The 25270-nt window shown below is 45.4% G+C and overlaps 1 protein-coding gene across 1 annotated transcript in view; it reads right to left on the reverse strand.

Moving 5' to 3' along the window:
* Positions 1–10435: 10435 nt before the first annotated feature.
* The window catches only part of WRB (tryptophan rich basic protein), a 15140-nt gene continuing 305 nt past the window's right edge, over positions 10436–25270 (reverse strand). Inside the window, exons 2-5 of the mRNA XM_010834953.1 lie at positions 17255–17420; positions 16181–16248; positions 13052–13166; positions 10436–11335 (exon numbers count right to left, since the gene is read on the reverse strand). Of these exons, the coding sequence (XP_010833255.1) occupies positions 11262–11335; positions 13052–13166; positions 16181–16248; positions 17255–17420 (423 nt within the window). The 3' untranslated portion in view covers positions 10436–11261. The remainder of the gene's footprint in view (positions 11336–13051; positions 13167–16180; positions 16249–17254; positions 17421–25270) is intronic.

Consider the following 25270-nt stretch of genomic DNA (forward strand, 5'->3'; position numbering starts at 1 on the left):
GAAACTCCAGTACTTTGGCCACCTCATGCAAAGAGTTGACTCACTGGAAAAGACTCTGATGCTGGGAGGGATTCGGGGCAGGAGGAGAAGGGGATGACAGAGGATGAGATGGCTGGATGGCATCACTGACTCGATGGACATGAGTCTGAGTGAACTCCGGGAGTTGGTGATGGACAGGGAGGCCTGCCATGCTGTGATTCATGGGGTTGCAAAGAGTCGGACACAACTGAGCAACTAAACTGAACTGATTTATAATTTAGACCATATTATTTTCAAATATGTTTATGAGTTGGTGTGTAATATTGTTGATCTAAGACTGTAGTTGATCTAAGAAATGTTAAACTTCATTCAAGCCAAGCTGAGGATTAAAACCTGGAGTCAACCTTTCAGAAGGCTCTAGGACTGTTCTGCCCACTAAAGGTCAAAGTGCAGTTATGTAAGTTTTGTGCAGTTATGTAAGTTATGTACATTTTTAAGGCAAAGGGTTATCTATCAAAAGATTATCTACTGTTGCTAGTTTACACAATCCAGATCTACACATACAAACAGTGAATCACCATGATCTTGTCACATCAAGAAGGGAGGTTATCTTCCTGAGCAGTGGTGATCCTTCCTGAGACTAAGAAGGAATGTTATCTCCTAAGGAGGTCTGGTTAATGCAGACACACAACAGACACTAAAGGGGAGAGAGAAGGCCCAATTGGACAGAGGAAATGTTTATGTTTAAAGTCTCACCATAAAATAAGAGCTTTATTTCTTTTGAAATAGCAACACCCTTTTGAAAACTGGGAATAGCCAAATAAATTTTCCAAAGGAAACAGAAGTCATGGTTGGAAAAGAATTATATTTAAAACCAAAGTTCTAAATGCCAGTTCTTTTTTTTTTTTTTTAATTTTACTGAAAAGCGGGGTCCCCCCTACTTCTTTAGAGCCCCTCAGCAGCCCTCCTCCCTGGAGGTCTTCAGAAGGGCCAGCTGCAGCCCCTAAATGCCAGTTCTAAATACTAGAACTGGTATAAGCTTTGATCTTTATGAAAATCACAGTGGGGGATTAAAAAAAACAAAAAGATAAGGGGAGAGAGGGAGGGAGGAGAGTTAGAATTCTGAGAGGCTTCTAGAGGGGGAGACCTTAATGCACATGACATTATACAACTGCTCAGCTCTACATTCTGGAGAAATGTACTAAAAGGATTCTTAGAAATGGTCGTGGTGGTGGTGTTCATTTGCCAAGTCGTATCCAACTCTACAACCCCATGGACTGCAGCACACCAGGCTTCCCTGTCCTTCACCATCTCCCAAAGTTTGCTCAAACTCATGTCCATTGAGTTGATAATGCCATCCAACCAACTCATCCTCTATCATTCCCTTCTCCTCCTGCCTTCAATCTTTCCCAGCATCAGGGTCTTTTCCAATGAGTCAGCTCTTTTCATCAGGTGGCCAAAGTATTCAAGCTTCAGCTTCAGCATCAGTCCTTCCAATGAATATACAGGATTGAATGAAATGGTGTACAGAGTAATATTACAATATTCCAACACCTACTCCTGCTTTATAGCAGATGGAGAATTTCAGGGGATCTTTTCTTATGCCCACAAGAGAAGCACAAATCGTAACATTAAATCAGAGCAATCTAAAAGAGCTTCTGTAGGGAATATTTTAAAATATAATCTAATATAAACTAAGATGGTTATTTTCTGGTCATCTTATTTTAAAAATTATAGGTGTATGAAGTTAGAGTAATAAATGATTTTTTTATTTCTGAGATTGTGGCCAATTTTTAAATTTATTCTTGGCTTTTTTTTTTTTTTTACTGTGATTTTCTATAATGAACACAATTTTGTAAACAGGAGGGAAAAAGGTTTCAAAATAAAAACAAGAGAGCCATTTCATGTAGGCTGGTATACAAGGTCCTCTGGGTCTCCTGCTGTAAAAAGGCTAAAAATGCCATAGTAACTATATAAACACATTTCTTGATCAGTTGTTGAGTGGGTAAACACTCAGGAAAGTGGGCACCAGGGAGGCAGGAAGGAGGGCTCTGAAGTCAGCTTCCGCCTAACAGGTTGTCGACTGAAAAAAAGTTATGCTTTATTCCACAGACAAAACTGAGGACCTAAGCCTGGGACTCATCATCTCAGGTCACTCTGAGGGATTGCTCTGAAGAGGTGAGCAAGGTGGGAAGCCAGGGTATATCGTTTTCACAACAAAGACCAGGTAGTCAGAACATCAAAAGATGACTGTTAAAGAAAACCAGGCATCTAAAGTTAAGGAATTTAGTGCACCTACATGTGAGAAGATGCAAGAGTCTGGGCTCACTGAAATCATTCCTTTGATGCACACTTGTTCTGAGGCCAGGATCCTGTTTTTTCACATGCTGAGTCTCCTCAGGGCACACTGCCAGGGCAGCTGCAGCAGTTGACCGCTAGATGGCAGGCATCCTGTTCCACTGGCGCTCACCTTGGGGAGGCTGCAACACCGCGGCTGCAGCATCCTCTGTTAATTGACATGGTGGGGACATTTCTAGTTCCCCGAGCATTTGATAAGTATCCAAAAAGCCTCCAGGATAAAACCCAGAGGACAAAACCAGCCCAAGTAGGAGCCTCAGAGGAGTTCCCTCCCACATAAGGGGACATCCAGCCTCCATGAGCTCCCAAACTGTCTTAAACTCTGAAACTCTGTAACCATAATCAGCATTCATCCTCAGGAAAGCCTGAATTGGGTTGTTGTTGTTCAGTCACCAAGTTGTGTCCTAATCTTTGCAACCCCATGGACTGAAGCATGCAGGCTTCTCTGTCCCTCACCATCTCCCAGAGTTTGCCCAAGTTCACGTCCAATGAATCGGTGATGCCATCCAACCATCTCATTGCCTGTTGCCCTCTTCTCCTTCTGCTTTCAATCTTTCCCAGGATCAGGGTCTTTTCTGGTGAGTCAGCTTTTCCCACCAGGTGGCCAAAGCACCTTGGTGCTTCAGCTTCAGCATCAGACCTTCCTAAGAGTATTCAGAGTTGATTTCCTTTAAGATTGACTGGTTTGATCTCCTTGCAGTCCAAGGGACGCTCAGGAGTCTTCTCCAGCACCACAGTTCAAAAGCATCAATTCTTCAGCACTCTGCCTTCTTTATTGTTCAACTCTCACATCCATACATGGCTAATAGACCATAGCCTTAACCATATGGTTACCCAGTATTTATAATCTAAAGTTTAAAGTGATCGAGGCAAGTGGTATCCCCAGGGCAGTAGATAGGCAAACCCTCTCTGGAAGAAGCTAGCTTTGATCCAGGCCTCAAGAAATTCCCAAGAGAGGTAAGAGAACGACACAAGAAAACAAAGTGCTAAGAGAACCAACAGGAACAATAGATAATGGGGTCAGCTCTGCAAGTTATTAACATGTTAGTGTTAATACCACTGTGGACAAAAAATCTCATCTGCCATTTCAGTAAACAAAGGATGCTGGGGCCAGAAAACCATCAGCCACTGCAGCTGCCCCTGATGGCCGAGGGAAATTCAGGATGGAGAAAAACAGGATACAGGCCCTGGAGAGTAAACATGTATATCAAAGGAATTGTTTCAGTAAGCCCAGACATCTCAGGGCATGGCTGCATTCCAATAAAGTAAACACACTCAGCCTATAGGCCAAGTCCAGCTGCTGCCTGATTTTGCAAATAGTGTTTTGTGAACCTTGTCCTAACAGATAAACTTCAGGCAGGAGAAAAGTGACTTGAGATGTTTAAAAGGTCTCATGCAAGAGAGTAGTAAATGTGTAATTTTAAGTGACTTACTGCTTTTAAAAATTTTGTATTTATTTTCAGCTGTGCTGGGTCTTCACTGCTGAGCAGGCCTTTCTCTAGTTGGGTCAAGAGGGGACTACTCTCCAGCTGTGGCTCATGGGTTTCTCACTTCAGTGGCTTCTTTTGCTGCTGAGCACAGGTTCCAGGGCACATGGGCCCAGTGGTTGCAGTTCCTGGGCTCCAGAGCACAGGCTCAGTGGTTATGGCACAGGTTTAGTTGCTCCGCAGCATGTAGGTTCTTCCCAGAACCGTGTCTCTTGCATTTGTAGATGGATTCTTTACTACCAAGCCTCCAGGGAAGCCCCGACATTACTGTTTTTTATTTAACTTTTTGTTTTGTATTGGGATATAGCCAGTTAACCATGTTGTGACAGTTTCAGGTGGGCAACAAAGGGACTCAGCCATACATGTATCCATTCTCCCCCAAACTCCCCTTCCATCCAGGTTGCCACATAACATTGAGCAGAGTTCCCTGTGCTATACAGTAGGATGAACAAGTTAAGGAATTTAGTTTTATATAATTGGTCCCTCATGGTCTTGCAAAAAGGTAAGATACAGCTGAAGTATCCTGTATCATATAAGTTTATGACAAGCATAGCATTCACACTGGGAGGAAAGGACTGGAGTTAAAGTGTTGTGAGTCTTATACTGCTGATAAGAGTAAAATACTAACTTTTAAGCTCTGATATAAAAATCTAGGGTAAGCACTAAAGCAAAAATCTAGTGTAAGCACTAAAGCAAAAATCAACTTCAAAACATATGGGAGAGACAGATGTGAAAAACAAAAGGTAATCGTGAGATAAAACAGAGAACATGTCATGGTCTCTGCCCCTGGTTCTGGGCACAAGGCTCCTGAAACACTGGCGATTCCAGTAATGAGATCACCAAGGGCATCTTTTGTTCTGGTATTTGGTCCTTGCCTCCAGCTCCTGGCACTGAGCTCCAGAAGCCCTTGCCATTTCCTGGGTGATGGGAGGGTCTTTTTTCTATGAATTGACTCCGGGTGGCTCCTGAATGGCTCCTGGGTTGGGGCTGGTCACCACGAAGACCAAGCCATGGTTGGAAGTTTGGATCTGTCAGCCGTGCATTCCACTGTCTTGAGTGGGGAGGGGCTGAAATGGAGTTAATGACAATCATGCCTACATGCCTACATGATGAAGCCTCCATAAAATCCCAACAGTACAGGGGTGGGGAGCTTCTGGGTTGGTGACCCCATGAAGATTTGGGGAGACTGGCATGCCCACAGAAGGCACGAAGCCCCTGCACTACGAATTCCTTCCTCTTGATGTTCATTGGGGTTCTTTATCCCATCCTTTATAATAAAACTACTAATAAAACTAGTAAATGTACATCATTTTGCAGACAAAGGTCTGTATAGTCAAAGCTATAGATTTTCCAGTAGTCATGTATGGATGTAAGAGCTGGACCGTAAAGAAGCCAGAGTGCTGAAAAGTTGATGCCTTCAAACTGTGGTGCTGGAGAAGACTCTTGAGAGTCCCCTGGACTGCAAGGAGATCCAACCAGTCAATCCTAAAGGAAATCAACCCTGAATACTCATTGGAAGGACTGATGCTGAAGCTGAAGCTGAAGCTCCAACACTTTGGCCACTTGATGCCAAGAGCTGACTCACTGGAAAGGTCCCTGCAAAGATAGAAGGTGGGAGGAGAAGGGGACGACAGAGGATGAGATGGTTGGATGGCATCACCGACTCAATGGACATGAGTTTGAGCATACTCTGGGAGACAGTGAAGGACAGGGAAGCCTGGTGTGCTGCAGTCCATGGGGTCACAAAGAGTCAGATATGACTTAGCAACTGAACAGCAAAACAGTTAAGTACGTGGTTTTCCTGAACTCTGTGAGCAGCTCTAGCAAATTAATCAAACTGCAATTGCTGAGGAGAGGGCTGTGGGAACCTCTGATATTCAACTGGTCGGTCAGAAGCACTATGACAACCTAACTTGGGATTGGCATCTGAAGTGGGGGAAGGGGAGGGGGCAGTGTTATGGTACTGAGACCTTCACCTGTGGCATCTGAAACCATCTCCAGGTAAAGTTTGTCAGAACTGAGTTAACTTGTTGGACACCAAGCTGGTGTCCCAGAGAGTTGGTTGTTATGGGGTGTGAACTTAAAAAAATATTCACAGCCTTAAAGTTGAGAGTTATGTTTTATTCATTGAGAATTTTTAGGACTTTAAGCCCAGGAGGCAGCACCTCAAGTAACCCTGAGAGAACTGCTCCAAGGAGGTGAGGGGAGGAGCAATAAAACATGATCAATATGCAAAAATCTATTTCTATATACCTGAAACAAAAAATCTGAAATTTTAAAACAATTCCATTTATAGGCATTAAAAGAATAAAATACTAATGCATAAATTTAACAAAAGATATGCAATGTCTATCATTTGAAAACTACAGAACATTGTTGAGGGAAATTAAAGATCGAAATAACTGGAAAGACACCCTTTCAGTGCACAAGGACTGAAAGATAATGTCAAGATGGCAACACAACCCCAGCTAGCATCACTGAAGAAGCTGAAAAGCTGATTCTAAAATTCAGATGGAATCACAAGGGACCTAGAACAGCCAAAAAAAAATCTTTCAAAAGAAAAATATTGGAGGCTTCACACTTCCTAATTTCAAAACTTAATACCAAGCAACAGTAATCAAAACACCATGGAATTGGTATGAGAATGATATGTAGATGGATGGAATAGAACTGAGTCCAAAAAACAAATCCATGTATTTATAGTCCACTGATTTAAGTCTCTTTAACAAATGGCGCTTGCACAACAGGCTGCATGCGTGCATTCTCAGTTGCTGAGTCGTGTCCAACTCTTTGTGGCCCCATGGACTGTAGACTATTGGCTCCTCTGTCCAGGGAATTTTCCAGGCAAATATACTGAAGTGGGTTTCCGTTTCCTCCTCCAGGGGATCTTCCTGGATCATACCCAGGTCTCCCACGTTGGCAGGTGGATTCTTTACCACTGAGCCATCAGGGAAGCCTGGACAACAGGATACCCACATGTAAAAGAATAAAACTGAATCCTTACCTCACTCTGTATATAAAATTAACTCAAAATGAACCAAAGACCTAAATGTAAAAGCTAAAACTATAAAACTCTGAAAAGAAAACAGAGGCATAAACCTTGAACTTAGATCTGGCAATGGAGTCTTAGGAATGACACCAGAAGCACAAGCAACCTCTAAAGCATCAGCAGCATACACAGCGTTCATTCAACTTAAGGTTGGACTCAACAGCAAGAGTCGGTGCTCTCCATACTGAAAGAGGAATGCGTACACTTTACGTTTCAAACACACAGGCAGCAAAGCCGACACACACAAACAATGGTGAACCTGGGACTTCCCTGGAGGGCCAGTGGCTAAGACTCCGCACTTCCACTGCAGGGAGCAGAGGTTTGACCCCTGGCCCAACAAGCTAAGACCCAACAAGCAGCATGGTGCGCACAACACCCCCCGCCCCCGAAAGGAAAAGAACAGTGAACGCAGACAGAAAACGAGCCGTGTGTCCCAGGATCCACATGGGGTGCAAACACACAGAGCTGTGGATCTGGTGAGACCACCAAAAGGCTCCACCATGAACTTGTAAGAGAACAGCACCCAAGGAAGCTCCCCTAACTGCTAATTGGTAACAGCTCAACTGTGAATACTCCCTGAAAAGGTGTACATGGGCCTTAGGTGAAAACCATTATTTGGTGGAGTTTTTTTTTTAAGTTAAATATTCCTGGGTTTTGACTTACAACATGCTGGGAGGGGTATAAAAAAGCCTAAGCAACAGCCTCTGGCCCTAAAGGCACTTACAGCATCAACAGAAGGAAAACCCTTTATCACAAAAGAAGTACCTAAACATTAGGAATCAGACTTCCCTACTGGCTCAGATGGTAAAGAATCTGCCTGCAATGCAGGAGACTGGGATTCGATCCCTGGGTTAGGAAGATCCCCTGGAGAAGGAAATGGCAACTCACTCCAGTATTCTTGCCTGGAAAATCCCACGGACAGAGGAGCCTGGCAGGCTACAGTCCATGGGGTCGCAAAAGAGTCAGACAGGACTTATGGACTAAGCCACCACCAAACGTTAGGAATAAAAACACACAATAGCAGATATCACAAGTCAATACAAAATTTGTTGACAGATTAGTCATACTGACGCTACTTCATATGTTCAGACAAGGAGGGGAAGAAAAAAGAAATCACTATCATCTAAAGTGGTCAGAAAAAGCTTCATAAATAATCTTAAAGGTCCAATAAAATATAAACAGGAGACATAAGAGACAGGGGGTTCGATCCTGGGGTTCAGAAGATCCCCTGGAGGAGAGCATGGCAACCCTCTCCAGTATTCTTGCCCGGAGAATCCCATGGACAGAGGAGCCTGGCGGGCCACAGTCCATAGGGTTGCAAAAGAGTCGGACATGACTGAAGTGACTCAGCATACAAAATATAGATTGGACAGAAGAGGCATCACACATACTTGCATGCGCGCACACACACACACACACACACACTGCCCCCACAGACCTGTGTATAAGAAAAATCATGGGCGGCCAAACAGTCTGGCCATGTCAGGGAAGAGTAAACTAGCCGAGGTAGCATTCCACCCTCCTGTGCCAGTAACAGACTGTATTAACCACATACTAAAATGATTATAGGTTTGTATATAAAAAGATTCCCCTGCTTGATTTATCATAAATTTAGAGCAAACCAAACCGGTATGAAGAGAACTTTAGATTTTTTTTTTTTTGGCTGCGGCCTGCAGCTTGTGGGATCTTTGTTCGCCCACCAGGGAACAAACCCTGGCCTGGCAGTGAAAGCACAGAATCCTAACCACAGGATCTCCAGGGAATTCGCACTTTAGACGTATTTTAAATCAAACAGATGTCTATTTTCATGTGAAGCTACAAACCATATCCAGTAATTTTTAATAGGAGCACAAAACCTAAAGCTATCCATAAAATTTTGGAAAGAAAGGAAACGCTCAAACGATGACACCACAGTCCCAGTTCTGTGGAATCTCGGGAGACTTCGCTTCCTAGTTCCTTTTCTGTACTTTCCAGCTAGGATTTTTAAAAAATAAATAAAACTTTTTGTGGAGAGTTTTTTAGGTGTTACTTTTAAAAAGTTATCTTAAAAGCACATGTATCAATTTTCATCAAGGTATGAAATACCACCGGAAGACACTGGTAGCAGTGACAACTCCGGAAACAAGGACGCGACAGCAGAAGCTTAGAAGATGTACTTTTATCACAGCTTTTTATATCTTTTGAATTCAGTCCCACATTTACTATTAAAAAAAAAACTTTTCAAAAACCACAAGGATGTGAAACATGAGACATTTAAATGCCCCCTATTTAATCTTCACAAACTATTATTAATGTATGTGGAAAAAAGGGAACAGCTATGAATTATAAACCTTTTCTTCTAGCCTCAATGAGATCTGTCAAAACGCGTGCAGAAAGACTATATCCTTAGTAGAGAAATGAGGATCTAGCCCAGGAGACTTTCATGGATTAGTGATCCCAGGATGGGCCTGGGGTGGGTACCTGGCCACCCAACTGTGGACTGTGTCACCCGCCATTTATGCCTGCAGCTCATAAAATCACACTGGGCATGCGGCTTCCCAGGGGCCCGAGACCCCACAGCTTCCTTGTGCTGCTGTAATTGCCTCCACTGATGAGGACGAGGTCAGGGCTCATCCCCTGCAGCTGAAATAAACCGTGAGGTGACCGGATGGTAGACACTGGTGTTGGCCATAAGCACGGCTGTCTTGCCCGTTCTGCATCGTCTCCCAGAGCTGGGGCAGCCTGGGGCTGAGTGAGTCTGAGATGAACCCGAAACCCACTCTGGTGATACCTGACTGAAGCAACACAGTTCTTGGTCCCTTCATAGCATGATCAGCAGAAATAATAATGAGCTTACTTATCACAGCATCAGGGAGTACAAGGATACACACATGATTTTTTAAAATTCGTGCTACATGAAAGCAACCTAGAAGTCCATTGACAGAGGATGCGATAGAGAAGGTGTGGTACACACATATAATGAGTATTCAGCCATAAAAAGGGAAGAAACTGGGTCATCTGCAGTGATGCAGATGGACCTAGAGTCTGTCATACAGCATGAAGTCAGGAGGAGAAAAACAAATACCACATATTAACACATATATACAGAATCCAGAAAAACGGTACCGGTGAACCTCTCCACAGGGCAGAACAGAGACACATGTGCAGACAGTGGACTGGTGAACACAGCAGGGAAGGAGAGGGTGGGACAGACTGCAAGAGCAGCAGTGACGCGCACACCAGCACGTGTAAAACAGCCAGTGGGAAGCTGCTGTGAAGCACAGGGAGCTCAGCTCGGTGCTCTGCGATGACGTAGACGGCGGCTGCGACAGACGGGTGAGAGGGAGGCTCAAGGAGGAGGGGATATATGTCTACATATAGCTGACTCATGCTGTTGTACAGCAGAAACTAACACAACATCGTAAAACAATTATGCCTCAATTCAAATAAATACTTTAAAAACAAAACAAAAACTCACGCTAGTATTTGGCTTTACAGGGCTGAGTCCCACTTAGTCATCGGTGCAAGCTCCCACCACAGATCAGTCGTAGCAAAAAGTGGCCATAAGGAACGAAGTCACACAAGCGCTTGCAAAAATTTTAATTAGAAAAAAGTGATTTAAAAAATACGTAGCAGAATTGTACTTGATGGGGCAAACAAGCAGTCACTCAAAGTAATTTAATCAGGGGTCCTAGCTTGTTTTTTAACTTTCTTCCATTCTACAGAGCATAAAAATTATATGCTTTAAAAAATACCCTTCATTGGAAATACTTTATAAAACACACAGTTTAAGCATAAAACAATGCATTATGGGTTCATGAATACATTTATAAAACAGAGCAATGAAACATTCGCTTCAAATACGTAGACAATATCTGAAGGTTTGCCCAACAAATGACTTGAAACAGAGGAAGAAAAGAGCACTGTCAATTAGTGTTACTCTCCCAGTACTACTGCATGAAATTAAAACACAGATTTTCAAATTCTAGTAGTGGTATTAAAATTAAGCTACTTGGTAATCGGGATTAAAAATAGCTCCAACTCTTTAAAGCACTTATGTTACTAGAAAAGTCTGACTTTCCAGTTGGCAAGATGACCTTTAAAACATGTCACGAGTGCCGATCACAAGTAACAACATGTAGCCCATAATGTCACACACTTCTCGTCCCAAATCTGGTGCCATGGTGGCCAGTGCACATGTCTGAGACTGACCTTCACGGCCCATGACAAGTATAGAAAATCGTGATTCTTCTAAGAATCTCAACATGAAGTCCAAGAACAGACATGTTCAACAACAACTAATCTGTGGCTTGTGTTTCTTTAAAAAAAAAAAAAGGATAAGTCAGACTTGCAACCTCCTAAGTGAAAATTTGTTCTTGAAAGTGCTGTAGTCAAACTCATCTTCGTTTTCAGCTGAAAGGGTGAAGCACAATAGCCACGACTTTATTACAGACTAAAATCCAACAGGTAATTCCAACACCACCTAAAAACAAAGAAATTCAACATGAGAACATGCAGGAATGCCGCCCACATTTCCTGCCCCTGCTGCCTTTGACTTCTGGCAAACAGAGCACGCCAGTCCTCTCTGAGTCATGCTGGGCTAGGTCTAAGTTTGTGTTCTGTGGGTTCAAACTGATCATGCTTTCTACCGATTCACGGACCTGCAGGAATTACTCAGAACAATAAACAATGATTTGAATTTCTCTTTCCTGCCTGAGCTGTGCATCATTATTTATGACTGACTGTATTATTTATTATTTACGTACTGACTGACATTATTATTAACTGACTGTAGGACCTCCCTCTCAGACCACTTGTCTTTCCCTCCTCACAAAAGCATTACAAACACGGAGCAATGTTTCCCCGGGCTTTCCCTGCCCCACTGATGCTGAGAGACAGGACGGCAGGCCACAAGATGCCTGGAAGGGTGGCCTCTTAGCTCCTCGGCTCAGAACCACTGAGAACCACCGGCCGTGCCCTCCTGGTTGAATCCAGAAAGGGGGAAGAGGAGGGGAAGGAAGGGGGTTGGCTAAGCTGATGTAGTAATTCACCTCCAGTGTGACCACAAATCACAGCCAGAGACTGGCCAAGCAGCACGTGTCCTACAGCATCCACTCCACAGCAACTACCCGGGACTGAAACAAACGTCCTTTAGCAGGGAAAGTAATAAATGATAACACACCTAACTGAAGAACAGCTACTCCAAGTCCTTCATAAAGAAACCCCGTAAGCTGCCCTCTCAGCATAGCCAGCAGCATTTCAGTCTGCTAATGTGAAGAAACTTAATGATATGGGAGAGTGAATGTCACTCAGTCGTGTCCAACCCTTTGTGACCCCATGGACTATACAGTCCACGGAATTCTCCAGGCCAGAATACTGGAGTGGATGGCCATTCCCTTCTCCAGGAGATCTTCCCAACCCAGGGATCAAACCCAGGTCTCCCGCATTGCAGGCAGATTCTTTACTGTCTGAGCCACTAGGGAAGCCCAATGTGGGAAAAGGCTTAAATAATAGGAAGGGTAAAAATTATATGTGCCAAATAACTTTTACTGTATAAAAATATATAGCAAAGAAGACTGGAAAAAATACACCACACTGTTAAGAGGGATATCCAAGTCTTTAAAAAAATTTTTTCTGATATTCCTACTCATTCTACAAACACATGCACTAATTTTTCTTTTTTCTGGCCATGCCAGGCGGCATGTAGGATCTTAGTTTCCCAGCCAGGGATTGAACCTGAGCCCCATGCAGTGGAAGCACAAATTCCTAATCACTGGACTGCCAGAGAATTCCCATGACATGGACTGATTTAACATCTGAACAAAATCCTTTCAAAAGTGAAAGAATGGCCAACAGCAGGAAATGCTGCTGAGGGACTAAGCATAGTATGAATTCAAAAGGAGCCACTGAATCTGGGAATTAGAAGTGGTGTTTCAAAACACAGGTATCAGACCATGATATTGGCCTTGGACTGCAGAGGCAGGCTTGGGCTGAATTATAGCTCTGCTAGTTCACAGTTTGGTCATGCGGGACTAGTTAAGTAAATTCTCCTGGTGTTGGCTTCTTCGCTGCAAGCCTCGTGGGAGGGGCGGACACAAGCACTATTCACCCCAGGCGGCAGGGAGAGGTCATCTGACTGCACACGCCCCACATCAGCCTTAGCCACACTCCCCTACCACGCTTGCCAGAACCCTCTCACCTGCGACTCTCGTAGGAAATGCTACCAGGCGGTCCAGGGGAGTTATCCACTTGCTTGGCACCACAGCCACAGGGACAGAGTAATACTTCCAGATGAGCGAGACCATCAGGGCGGCCTGTGGAGATACGGCTGGTGAACGGAGACACCCTGCCCGTCACACAACCCACCACCACGGAAAACAAGGAAACAGGAAGACAAACAGGAAACTCTCCCAATCAGTGACCTCACTCCCAGCCAATCCAGTTCTCACCATCCACACACACGATTAAATTAGCTGATACATTATCCAAGGTCTCCACAGTGTAAGTGTTCCCTTCCCATTAAGCAACTCCTCTGAGTAGCCAGCTTATGCTAAATACACCTCGTTTGTGACAAAACTGATGTCTCTCGGACCCTTGAGAAAACTAGCTGCTCCTCCCATCCTCAACCCAAGCGCAGCAGCAGCCCTCTGTGATGTTCAACGGCTCCTCTTTTCCCAGCAGCGTTCTGTCAGCTGTCTTCCGTCCTCTTCATGGTCTTGAAGATGCCACCCAGGTGACCAGACCTAAGAGCGCGGCTCTCGCAACTCCTGTCCCTGTGAAACCTCTCTTGTAGCAAAGTGACTGCCCCAGGATCAAAGTCCTCACACACCCAGACCACCGGGACTGTGGGGGCAGGGCTCCCAGCACTGACACTCGGAGATCACTGAAAGCAGCTTCTAGCCTCCGGTGCAACCCATCCACAACCTCAGGGTGGAAGGAGAGGAGCAGGGGCGAGAAATGAAACAAGGAAAAACCCACCGGATGAGAAAGTTGGGAAGCAGTGGTGCTGGACGTGGGTGAGAATAAGGCGTCCCCTGACGGAGAGACAGCTACTCGTCATCTACACGGGGACAAGCGACCGCCACATCACTGACCACCTTAGAAAATATAATGTCTAAATAAGTATCAACTACAAACAAAAGGGTTTCCCTGGGTGGCTCAGATGGTAAAGAATCTGCCAGTCAAGGCAGGAGATGCAAGTCTGATCCCTCAGTCAGAAGATCCCCTGGAGAAGGAAATGGCTACCCACTCCAGTGTTCTTGCCTGGAAAATTCCACGGACAGAGGAGTCTGGTGGGCTCCAGTCAGGGGGTCTCAAAAGACTTGGCACTAAACACGACTTGGCGACTAAACAACAGAAGCAACAGACAATAAATGCTGGAGAGGACGTGGAGAAAAAGGAACTCTACTGCACTGTTGGTGCAAATGTAAACTGGTATAGCCACTATGGAGAACAGTATGGAGACTAGGAATAAAACCACCCTGTGACTCAGCAATCCCACTGCTGGGCATATACCTGGAGAAACCACAGTTCAAACACACACACACTCCAATGTTCACTGCAGTACTATTTACAATAGCCAGGACATGGAAGCAACTTAGATGTCGATCAACAGATGAATGGATGAAGAAGCTGTGGTACATACACACCATGAAATATTATTCAGCCATAAAAAGGAACGAAGTTGAGTCAGTTGTAGTGAGGTGGATGAACCCAGAACCTGTTATACAAAGTAAGTCAGAAAGAGAAAAATAAATAAATATCAAATATTAACGCATGTATGTAGAATCTAGAAAAACAGTACTGATGAACCTATCACAGAGAAGAAAAAAAAGATTCAGAGAAAGGACTGGTGGACACAGCAGGGGAAGAAGAGGGTGGAAAAGAGAGAGCAGCACTGACACGCATAGACCATCATGTGTAAAACAGATAGCCAGTGAGAAGCTGCTGTGCAGCACAGGGAGCCCAGCGAGGCACTGTGATGACTTAAAGGGCGGAATGGAGGCAGAAGGCAGGCTCCAAAGGAAGAAGATATGTGTATATAATTATGACTGATTTGCAGATGTATGGCAGAGACCACCACAACATTGTAAAGTAATTATCCGCCAACAAAAAAATAAATAAAAGCAAATAGGAAGATGAAAAAATAATAATATGCTCTCTGACTTGACCCCCCGGCTCCCAAAACTGCAACATGGAAGAACTCCAGAGAAGCTCAGGTGCTAAAAAAATTCCAACGTTTAACAATTCTTAAAGAGAAAAGCTCGGTCACGTCTGACTACAGATACCATGACCTGTAGCCCTCCAGGCTCCCCTGTCCATGGAATTCTCCGGACAAGAATACTGGAGGGGGTAGCCAGGAGAAATATCAACAACCTCAGATATGCAGATGACACCACTCTAATGGCAGAAAGCAAAGAGGAACTAAAGAGCTTCTTGATGAGGATAAAAGAGGAGAGTGAAAAAGCTAGCTTGAAACTCAACATTCAAAAAACTAAGATCATGGCATCTTGTCTCATCACTTCATGGCAAATACATGCAGAAAAAGTGGAAAGAGTGACAGATTTTATTTTCTTGGGCTCTAAAATCACTGTGGACGGTGACTGCAGCCATGAAATTAAAAGATGCTTGCTAAAAAAAAAAGAAAAGCTAAGACAAACCTAGACAACATACTAAAAAGCAGAGGCATCACTTTGCTGACAAAGGTCTGTATAATGAAAGCTATGGTTTCCCAGCAGTCAGGTACAGATGTGAAAGCTGGACCATAAAGAAGGTGGAGGGCTGAAGAACTGATGTTTTGTAATTGTAGTGCTGGAGAAGACTCTTGAGAGTCCTTGGATAGCAAGATCAAACCACCAGTCAGCGTTAAAGGAAAACAACCCTGAATATTCACCAGAAGGACTGAGGCTAAAGCTGAAACTCCAATACCTGGGTCACCTGATGTGAAGACCTGACTCACTGGAAAAGACCCTGGTGCTGGAAAAGACTGAAGGCAGGAGGAGAACGGAAGAGGATAAGACGGGTGGATGGCATCACTGACTCAATGGACATGAGTCTGAGCAAACTCTGGAACATAGTAAAGGACAGTGAAGCCTGGCATGCTGCAGTCATGGGGTTGCAAAGAGTCAGACACAACTTAGTGACTGAACAACAACAAAGAGAAAAGCTAAAAGAGACTAAGAGGAAGAAAGGCCAGTGTTCAGAGTCACACAGCAGCAGGAGCAGCCGGCAGCTGGAAGCGGGAAAGCCTGAATTCCCAGGCCTGGATTCTCGGTCACTCGGTTTTGGAGGACTTCAATGGCCTCAGGTGACACAACGGGACACTTACTTGCAATATGTAGAAGGCAACACTTATAACCCATTTTATCTTGGCCAATTGAGCTGTCCGTGCTTTCACTGAAAGGAAAAACAAATGCTATCAGTCCTTAAAAAAAAAAAAAAAATGAAGAAAATATTCAAGAACACAGAAATGTTTTTTCCTCTCATTAAATATTTTCTAACTATGTATACAACATTTGCTCACCATGCTTAGAAAATATAAAATGGAATTTCTTAAAAATCACTCACTATGCCATTATTTAAAATACAATCACAGATTATGAGACCTGAAGCTTTAATTTTAAAAACTCTTAAAACTATTCATCTAAATCAGAGATTCATTTTACAACGCACTTAACCAACAGAACTACACTTTCTTTCCAGACTTCCCAGCCCACAAAGAACACTAATCCACAGTCTAGTTTGTCTCAGGCCTGGGGAAGCTCCCTCGGTGTGTTTTATGAGCCACGCACACTCTTGGCACACAGGCTGACCTCCTCTCCATCCCATGAGAGAGTTAGGAACAGTGGCTGAGTAAGACCTAATCCCCACCCTGAAGTCAACACTCAGATAAGGAGACTCCTGGGCAATTTTTAGAGAGTGTTCACAAAAGCCCTTGAAAATTCACTGTAAGATTTTCCTGGGCTTCTCTCAGAAAAGTGTTGAATTTGAGAATATCAGCCTACAGAGAATGAAGAAAATCTAAGAGGATGTTAAAGCTTTCTGTGTGGGTTTTTTTGTTTTTTCAGTTAAAAAAAAATTTTTTTTGGCCACACCTCAAGGCTTGCGTGATCTTAGTTTCTGGACCAGGGATGGAACCTGGGCCCCCAGCACTGAAAGTGCAGAGTCCTAACCACTGGACCACCAGGGAATTCCCAGGTGTCTGTGTTTAGAAAGCAAAGGTTCACCAGCACACTAAGGAGAAAGTAAGAATTATTGTCAGGTCTCTTCCAGACAACTTAAAACTCTCCATCAACATCAGAACATTGAAGCTCAAAGGGTGTATGCTATGCCAGCTTCATATAAAGGCTTCTCTGTGAATTAGCTCTTACAAAGCTTTCCAGGCTACAGCTGAGCACAGTACCATGAGTTTTGAGTTTATCCGTCATCTTGTTGATCTTCCTCTCCAGCCTGGCATATCTGGCGAACTCGTCCATCATGTTGACAGTGGAGAGCTCCTGCTTCATGCCCTGGATCTCGGCTCGCATCTGGGACTCCTGCTCTGCGTCCTTCTGCAGCACCCGGGACATCTGGGGGAGGAAACAGCGGGGTCAGGGCCTTGTCCCCCACCTCCTCCATCCATCAGCTTGCTGCCTCCTGCCCCTGGGTGAGCTGCCCTTTACCTCCACAGCCTGGCTTCGCTGCACGTGCTGGGCATGCTGCCCACAATCACCGCACAGATAAAGACTCCTTGCAGGCGAGTCCCCTGTCAACTATGCCTTTCCTTCAGCTGCTATAGCACAAATGTACGTAGCCTTCATTTTTACTGTAAAACTGTGATTATAGAGTGAACACTGATTCCACCCCCAGAGCTGCACTCAGGTGGCAAGGATCCCACATCCTCTTCCCGCCCTTAAGAATTCAATTCTGTCCTCAATTAGGGCAGAGCAGGAGTGGGTGCTGGGTGTCAGGGATGAAGTGGTGGCTGGTGAAGACAGCGCTCCTACAGAGGAGCTGCCTGGCATGAGAGTCAGAGCCCCAGCAGGTGAGGGGGGCATACATAAGCATACACAACAGGAAGAAGGAACCCAGCCTATCATGGTGTCAGAGCCCCAGAGAGAGATGGGGCGGTGCTGGAGATGGAGGACCATTTACAAAGCACTGAGCTAGTCAAGTAAACCTACTAAGGATTATGGTAGCAGCGTTCTCATCGTTAGAAAAGGGAGTGAGAAATAAAAATCCGTGGAGAACTAGAATGAGTCCTGCAGGAGTAGATTAAAATTGGAGACACATGACTTTCCAGACACACAGAGGAAATAACAGACATAAATGTTTGCAAAGGATATGCCTGCACAGCCAGGGCCCCCATGGGAAGCAGCTGGCCCAGGCGCCCTCCCCAAGGTGTTCCTAGTGCCCAGATAGTGGAGGGGACCCACTCTCGCCACCCCTGACGCCCTTCCCAGGCACCACCCCACAACACACACACACACACCTGCCAGGAACGCCAGTGGCCCAGACTCCAGATGGCAGTGGCTGCCAGGTGGTGCCAAACCGACGAGGACGAGTGAGGGTCCCGGGAGAGTAAGGGGAGAGAGAGGTGACCACTCTCACAGGGGCACACAGAGGTCCACGGGCAACCTTGTAGGGCACTAAGAATCCCTTGGGATTGGCCCGGAGTGATGCGTGTACATCCCCAAATCCATGCCCACAGCACCTGATGAGATGTAATGAAACACAGCATCCTTCATGTGACAAACCCGCCAACATCGGACAGAGACGTCCGCAGATTGCCATCGTGCAACACCACTGCCCTGCGAGCCTCGGGAACGTCAGCCACACAAGTCAGGGAAGGACCAAGACTCCTTCCAGATTAGAGAGGCCTGACAAGTATGCGCTACAGACGACGCTGACTAAGGTCCTTCTGCTCGGAAGGACCTCGTCAGGACAGAGAACCCTGAATGGGACAGGAGGATCGTACCTAACGTTTGGACTGTGGACGAGGCCGCTGTTTATACGCTGAAGCCTCGTGGAAAGAGAAAGAGGGTGTTCAGAGTCACAACTTACTTTCAAATGGCTCAGGAAACAAAACCAGTTCTTTCTACTGAACTTTTCTGCACATCTGTGTTTGTTTCAAATTTTAAAACTTATAAACATATTTCAGTGTACTGGTACATAGCAGGTGCACAATAACTGAGTCTGTTCCTCTAGCCCCGATGCCCGCTGCCCGGCACACAGTGTGGTGACTCTTCAGTTCCAGGTGCGCAGACGCGCCCCTCCCCTCAACGCCCCACCAGGGCCGCTTTCCGGCACCCGAGCAATGAGGCCCTTCGGTCGCCAGAGGGCGCCTGCGCCGCAGCACACCGTGTTTACCACTGCGAAGCCTCCTGCAGGCCTTGAGCCTGCAGCCAGAGCTCCACTCTGCTCGTCTTGTCCACTCTGCCCGTCTTGTCCACTCTGCCCTGGACTGACCACTGCCCTACACTCTAACTAAAGGACATACACTCCGGCCAGATCCACCCTAGAGAAGAACACAGGAATGTGCCCAACTAGCTCTAAAAACCACAGAATCATCTTAAGAGGAAGGAGTTCATAGATGCTGCTTAAACTTTGTAAACCAAGAAACTGCTGGGTGGGGAAAAGGACTTTCAGAGGTCACAGAGACATTCTTTATCTTGATTGTTGTGGCGGTTACCCTACTGATTCACCACTTTAGGACAAACAAGGGGGAAAAGAGGAAGCAGTGACAGATTTCATTTTCTTGGGCTCCAAAATCACTGCAGATGGTGACTGCAGCCATGAAATTAAGACGCTTGCCCCTTGGAAGGAAAGCTATGACAAACCCAGACAAGCACATTAAAAAGTAGAGACATCAGTTTGCCAACAAAGGTCCTTATAGTCAAGCTATGGCTTTTCCAGTAGTCATGTATGGATGTGAGAGCTGGACCATAAAGAAGACCGAACGCCAAAGAATTGATGCTTTTGAACTGTGGTGTTGGAGAAGACTCTTGAGAGTCCCTTGGACTGCAATCCTAAAGGAAATCAACTTTGAATATTCATTGGAAGGACTGATGCTGACGCTGAAGCTCCAATACTTTGGGCACCTGATGCGAAGAGCCAACTCACTGGAAAAGACTGATGAGACTGAGGGCAGGGGAAGGAAGCAACACAGGATGAGATGGTTGGATGACATCATCGACTCAATGGACATGAGTTTGAGCCAACTCCAGGAGATGGTGAAGGACAGAGAAGCCTGGTGTGCTGCAGTTCATGGGGCTGAAAACAGTCAGACACAACTTAGCGACTGAACGACAACAACTGGCTTGAGATTAGACAGCCTATACAGCAGTAGGATGCAGCAAAAGGGATGACCCGGGTCCAAGGACAAACCCAGTATCTTTCACCTGAATGACAAACAGCCATCTAATAAGGCACAAGCCTCATGCATGTGCAGACTGCAGCAATAATCTCTTATGAGAATGTGGAAGCTACAGGGCTTAGGTTTCCTGTAAGCTTGGGGAAGGAGCTGGAGATGATGATAGGTCTTATTTATAGCTGTTATTTTTGTGTTTGTTTAGTCGCTAAGTTGTGTCCTACTCTTTTTCAACCTCATGGACTGTAGCCTGCCAGGCTTCTCTATCTATGGGATTTCCCAGGCAAGAACACTAGAGTGGGTTGCCATTTCCATCTCCAGGGGACCTTCCTGATTCAGGGATTAAACTCACATCTCCTGAAAGACAAACCCAATCAAAAACTGGGGGAAAGACCTAAACAGACATTTCTCCAAAGACGACATACAGATGGCTAACAAACACATGAAAAGATGCTCAACAACGCTCATTATTAGAGAGATCCAAGTCAAAACTACAATGAGATATCACCTCACACGGGTCAGAATGGCCATCATCAAAAAGTCTACAAACAATAAATGCTGGAGAGGGTGTGGAGAAAAGGGAGCACTCTTGCACTGTTGGTGGGAATGTAAATTGATACAGCCACTATGGAAGACTGTATGGAGATTCCTTTAAAAACTAGGAATAAAACCACCATATGACCCAGCAATCCCACTCCCAGGTATATACCCTGAGGAAACCAAAACTGAAGGAGATACATGTATCCCATTGTTCATTGCAGCACTATTTACAATAGCTAGAACATAGAAGCCACCTAGATGTCCATTGACAGATGAATGGATAAAGAAGTTGTGGTACATATACACCATGGACTATTACTCAGACATAAAAAGGAAAGCATTTGAGTCAGTTCTAATGAGGTGGATGAACCCAGAGCCTATTATACGGAGTGAAGTAAGTCAGAAAGAGAAAGAGAAACATTGTATACTAATGAATATATAGAATCTAGAAAAATGGTACTGAAAAATTTATTTGCAGGACAGCAATGAAGAAACAGATATAGAGAACAGACTTATGGACATGGGGAGAGGGGAGGAGAGGGTGAGATGTATGGAGAGAGTAACATGGAAACTTACATTATCATATGTAAAATAGTCAATGGGAATTTGCTGTTTTTATCTCAGAAAACTCAAACAGGGGCTTTGTATCAACTTAGAGGGGTGGGATGGGAAGGGAGATGGAAGGGAGGTTCAAAAGGGAGGGGATATATACATATACCTATGACTGATTCATGTTGAGGTTTGACAGAAAACAACAAAATTCTGTAAAGCAATTATCCTTCAATTAAAAAATAAATTAATTTTAAAAAATGACTCACATCTCTTGCATTGCAGGTGGATTCCTTACCACTGAGCCACCTGGGAAGCCCAGGAACAATTCACTGAGGAATACAAAACCAACAGCCTCTTTGAACAACTGAGATTAGTTCTGTATGTGGTTCTAAGATGAGGTTTGATCCCTGGGTGGGGAAGATCCCCTGGAGGAGGGCATGGCAATCCTCTCCAGTATTCTTGCCTGGAGAATCCCATGGACAGAGGAGCCTAGCAGGCTACAGTCCATAGGGTTGCACAGAGTCAAACACAACTGAAGTGACTAAGCAGCAGCAGCCAACATGAAGCGGAGAGAGATGGGGGTACGTCGGGAGAATCTAGGTGATTCTATAGGTGTGCCAGGCAACACACAAAATGAGAGAAAAACCTGCAAGTCATATATTTAATAAGGAGTTAATATCCAGACTATATAAAAAACTTCTAGTGTGTTAGTCTATCAGTTGTGTCCAACTCTTTGTGACCCCATGGACTGTAGCTCGCCAGGCTCCTCTGTCCATGTAATTCTCCAGGCAAGAATACCGGAGTGGGTAGCCATTTCTTTCTCCAGGGGCTCTTCCTGACCCAAGGATCAAACCCGAGACTCCTGCTTTGCAGGCAGATTCTTTACCGTCTGAGTGAAGAACTGAAGTGTTAGTCACTCAGTCATGCCTGACTCTTCGCAACCCCATGGACTGTAGGACCCCACCAGGCTCCTCTGTCCATGGGATTTTCCAGGCAAGAATACTGGACTGGGTAGCCATTTCCTTCTCCAGGGGATCTTCCTGACCCAGGGATTGAACCCGGGTCTCCTGCATGGCAGGCAGAGTCTTTACTAACTGAACTAGGAGGGAAGCCCTGTCTGACTCAACTATGAAAACACAGCCCCTTACTCTGGAGGTGCACCCGCAGAGGGCACCCTTCTCTCAGGGACAGCTCCTGAAGCCCCATGGAAAAATGGCCCACAGGGAATTCTGATGGTCCAGCAGTTAGACCATCTAACTCACTACCTCTAACTGAGAGGGCTGAGGGTCCAGGTTCAGTCCCTAGTCAGGGAACCAAAATCCCACAAGCCATGTGGCATGGCCAGAAAAAAGGCCACAGATCAGAATAGACATTTTCCATATACTGATAGCCAATAAACACATGAGATGGTATTCAACATCACTGATCATTAGGAAAATGAAGATAAGCCACTCAGCATCCATTAGGATGGCTATTATCCAAAAAGAAAAAAATAACAACCTAAAAATAACAAGTGATGGAGAATGTGGAGAAATTGAAATGATGAGAATTTAAATGATGTGGCTGCTGTGGAAAACAGTATGGCAGTTTCTCAAAAAAAATAAAAATAGAATTACTGTATGATCCAGCAATTCTACTTCTGGATATTTACCCAAGAGAAGTGAAAGCAGATTCAAACAAACACTTATAATACCAACGTTCCAGCATTACTCACAATAGCCAAAAGGTGGAAACAACCCCAATGTCCATCAAAAGATGAGTAAAAATCAAAATGCAGTATATACGTAAGTGCATACTCGGTCGCTCTGTCGTGTCCAACTCTTTTCGACCCCATGGACTATAGCCTACCAGGCTTCTCTGTCCATGGAACTTTCCATGAAGGGATACTGAAGTGGGTTGCCATTTCCTACTCCAAATACAATGGAATATTATTTGGCCTTAAAAAAGAAGGAAATCCTAACACAGGCTACAATAGGGATGAACCCTAAAGACATTATGCTAAGTGAAGAAATAAGCCAGAGAGAAAAGGACATGAAATATAAGACAGAAAAATATGATTTCACTTATACGAGGTGCCTAGAAGAGTCAAATTCAGAGAGACAAGAGAGTAAACTGGTGGTTGCCAGGCGCTGGGGAAAGCAGCATGGGGCTAACTCCCCCTGTTCAGTGGGGAGAGAGTCTCTGTTTGGAAGCTGCAGATGTTCTGGAGATGGATGGTGGTGACAGCTGCACGACGATGTGAACAGACTCAATGCCACTGAACTATGTACCTAAAAATAGTTAATGTGGTCAATTTCATGCTGTGTATATTTTACCACAAATTTTAAAAAAATAAAAGAAAAGAAAAGTGGGCAAGGGCCTGCTCTTCAAGGGTATTTTATGCAATGCTAAGTACTTGGGACATCATCTTAAAGACAAGGCAGCATCAGGAAAAATTCTGAATGGGGGATGGGATTAAGACAGAATTCCCCATGCCTGGGGCAAGGTGGTGGTAGTGGTAAAGAACCCACCTGCCAAAGCAGGCGACGTAAGAGGCGTGAGTTTGATCCCTGGGTCAGGAAGATTCCCTGAAGGAGGGCATGGCAACCCACTCTAGTATTCTTGCCTGGGAAATCCCATGGACAGAGGAGCTTGGTGGGCTATAGTCCATGAGGTCACAAAAAGACTAGCACACACTTGGGTGGTAAGGTCCTAGAATAGAGTTTTACATAAAACAGGCACTCGGTGGATACCAGTTGTTGTTCAGTCGCTCAGTCGTGACCGATTCTTTCTGACCCCAAGGACTGCAGCATGCCAGGCTTCCCTGTCCTTCACTATCTCTTGGAGCTTGCTCAAACTCATGTCCATCGAATCGGTGATGCCATCCAACCATCTCATCCTCTGTCGCCCCCTTCTCCTCCAGCCCTCAATCTTTCCCAGCATCAGGGTCTCTTCCAGGGTAGAGTAAAAGAAAAAGAAGTAGAAATCTTGTCTATCTTTAAACACCCGACCATCACCGCCGCCGCAGATTTATATCTGGAGAGAATAGCAGAACTGAGTTCCCAGGATCCTGCTACAGTGTGGTGCTCCCCACCTTTGAAGTCTGGGTCTGAGTCAGACAGCTCCTCAGAACTACTGTGGGCATACAGAGGGCGCCCTTCCCCGGGGAACAGCTCCCTACGTCTCCCAAACACACCTCCCATCAAATGTGCCACCCAACCCCATCCATATTCACGCTCCAGAAGGGCAGACCTTGGAGGATCACAAACCAAAGATCAAATCTCCAGCCATCAGTCACCAGCTGGATGACTTAGTACAACTACTAGACTCTGGGCCAGACACCTCCTTCTGGAGGTGTAGGAAGATGGGATGACAGTGACAGCAGTCCTGGCGACTGAACACGAGGAAATGTACTCATGATGGGCAAAACGCCCCGCAAAGTGCTCCGAGGTGGCCGTGGCTCCTCTGGGTACAGGAAACAACACGAAGAGCACTGAGATTCTCTGTCTATGCTGTCTCCAACCCCTCCCGCCCCACGAATGGGAGCCCCCGCACCCTGAGACCCATCCCTTGGGACCTGGCACAATAGACACTACACACAAGGCGGGATCTCCCGGAGCCCCGGCTGCCGAGCACTGGCCCTCAGCACCCGAAGGCTGCTCTCCGCCCCCAGGGGCCAGAGGATAACAGAAATGAGGGGGGAGGCCGGCAGAAAGGCACTGGGCACTCCAGGCTTAAGACTGCTGCCACGTGAAAATGTGGCCAAGTGTGGGCAGGTTATTATGTTTTGCTTTTTCTCACCGAGAATCCAGAAATCCAGATTTAGGGGTAAAGCTTTGTACCCAAACGCTAGCACACTCAAAAAACATCTTAGAACATAGAACAGCCCAACCGAGACGCCGCAGCAGGCCGAATCCGGCCCTCCGGCGGCCAGCTGGAGACCCCTATGTCTACCGCAGGTTGGCCGAGGACCAAAGCTGCGACCCCATCGGTCCCTGG

The sequence above is a fragment of the Bison bison genome, unplaced genomic scaffold, assembly GCF_000754665.1.
Source record: "Bison bison bison isolate TAMUID 2011002044 unplaced genomic scaffold, Bison_UMD1.0 scf7180017864037, whole genome shotgun sequence".
NCBI classification, from domain to species: Eukaryota; Metazoa; Chordata; class Mammalia; order Artiodactyla; family Bovidae; genus Bison; species Bison bison.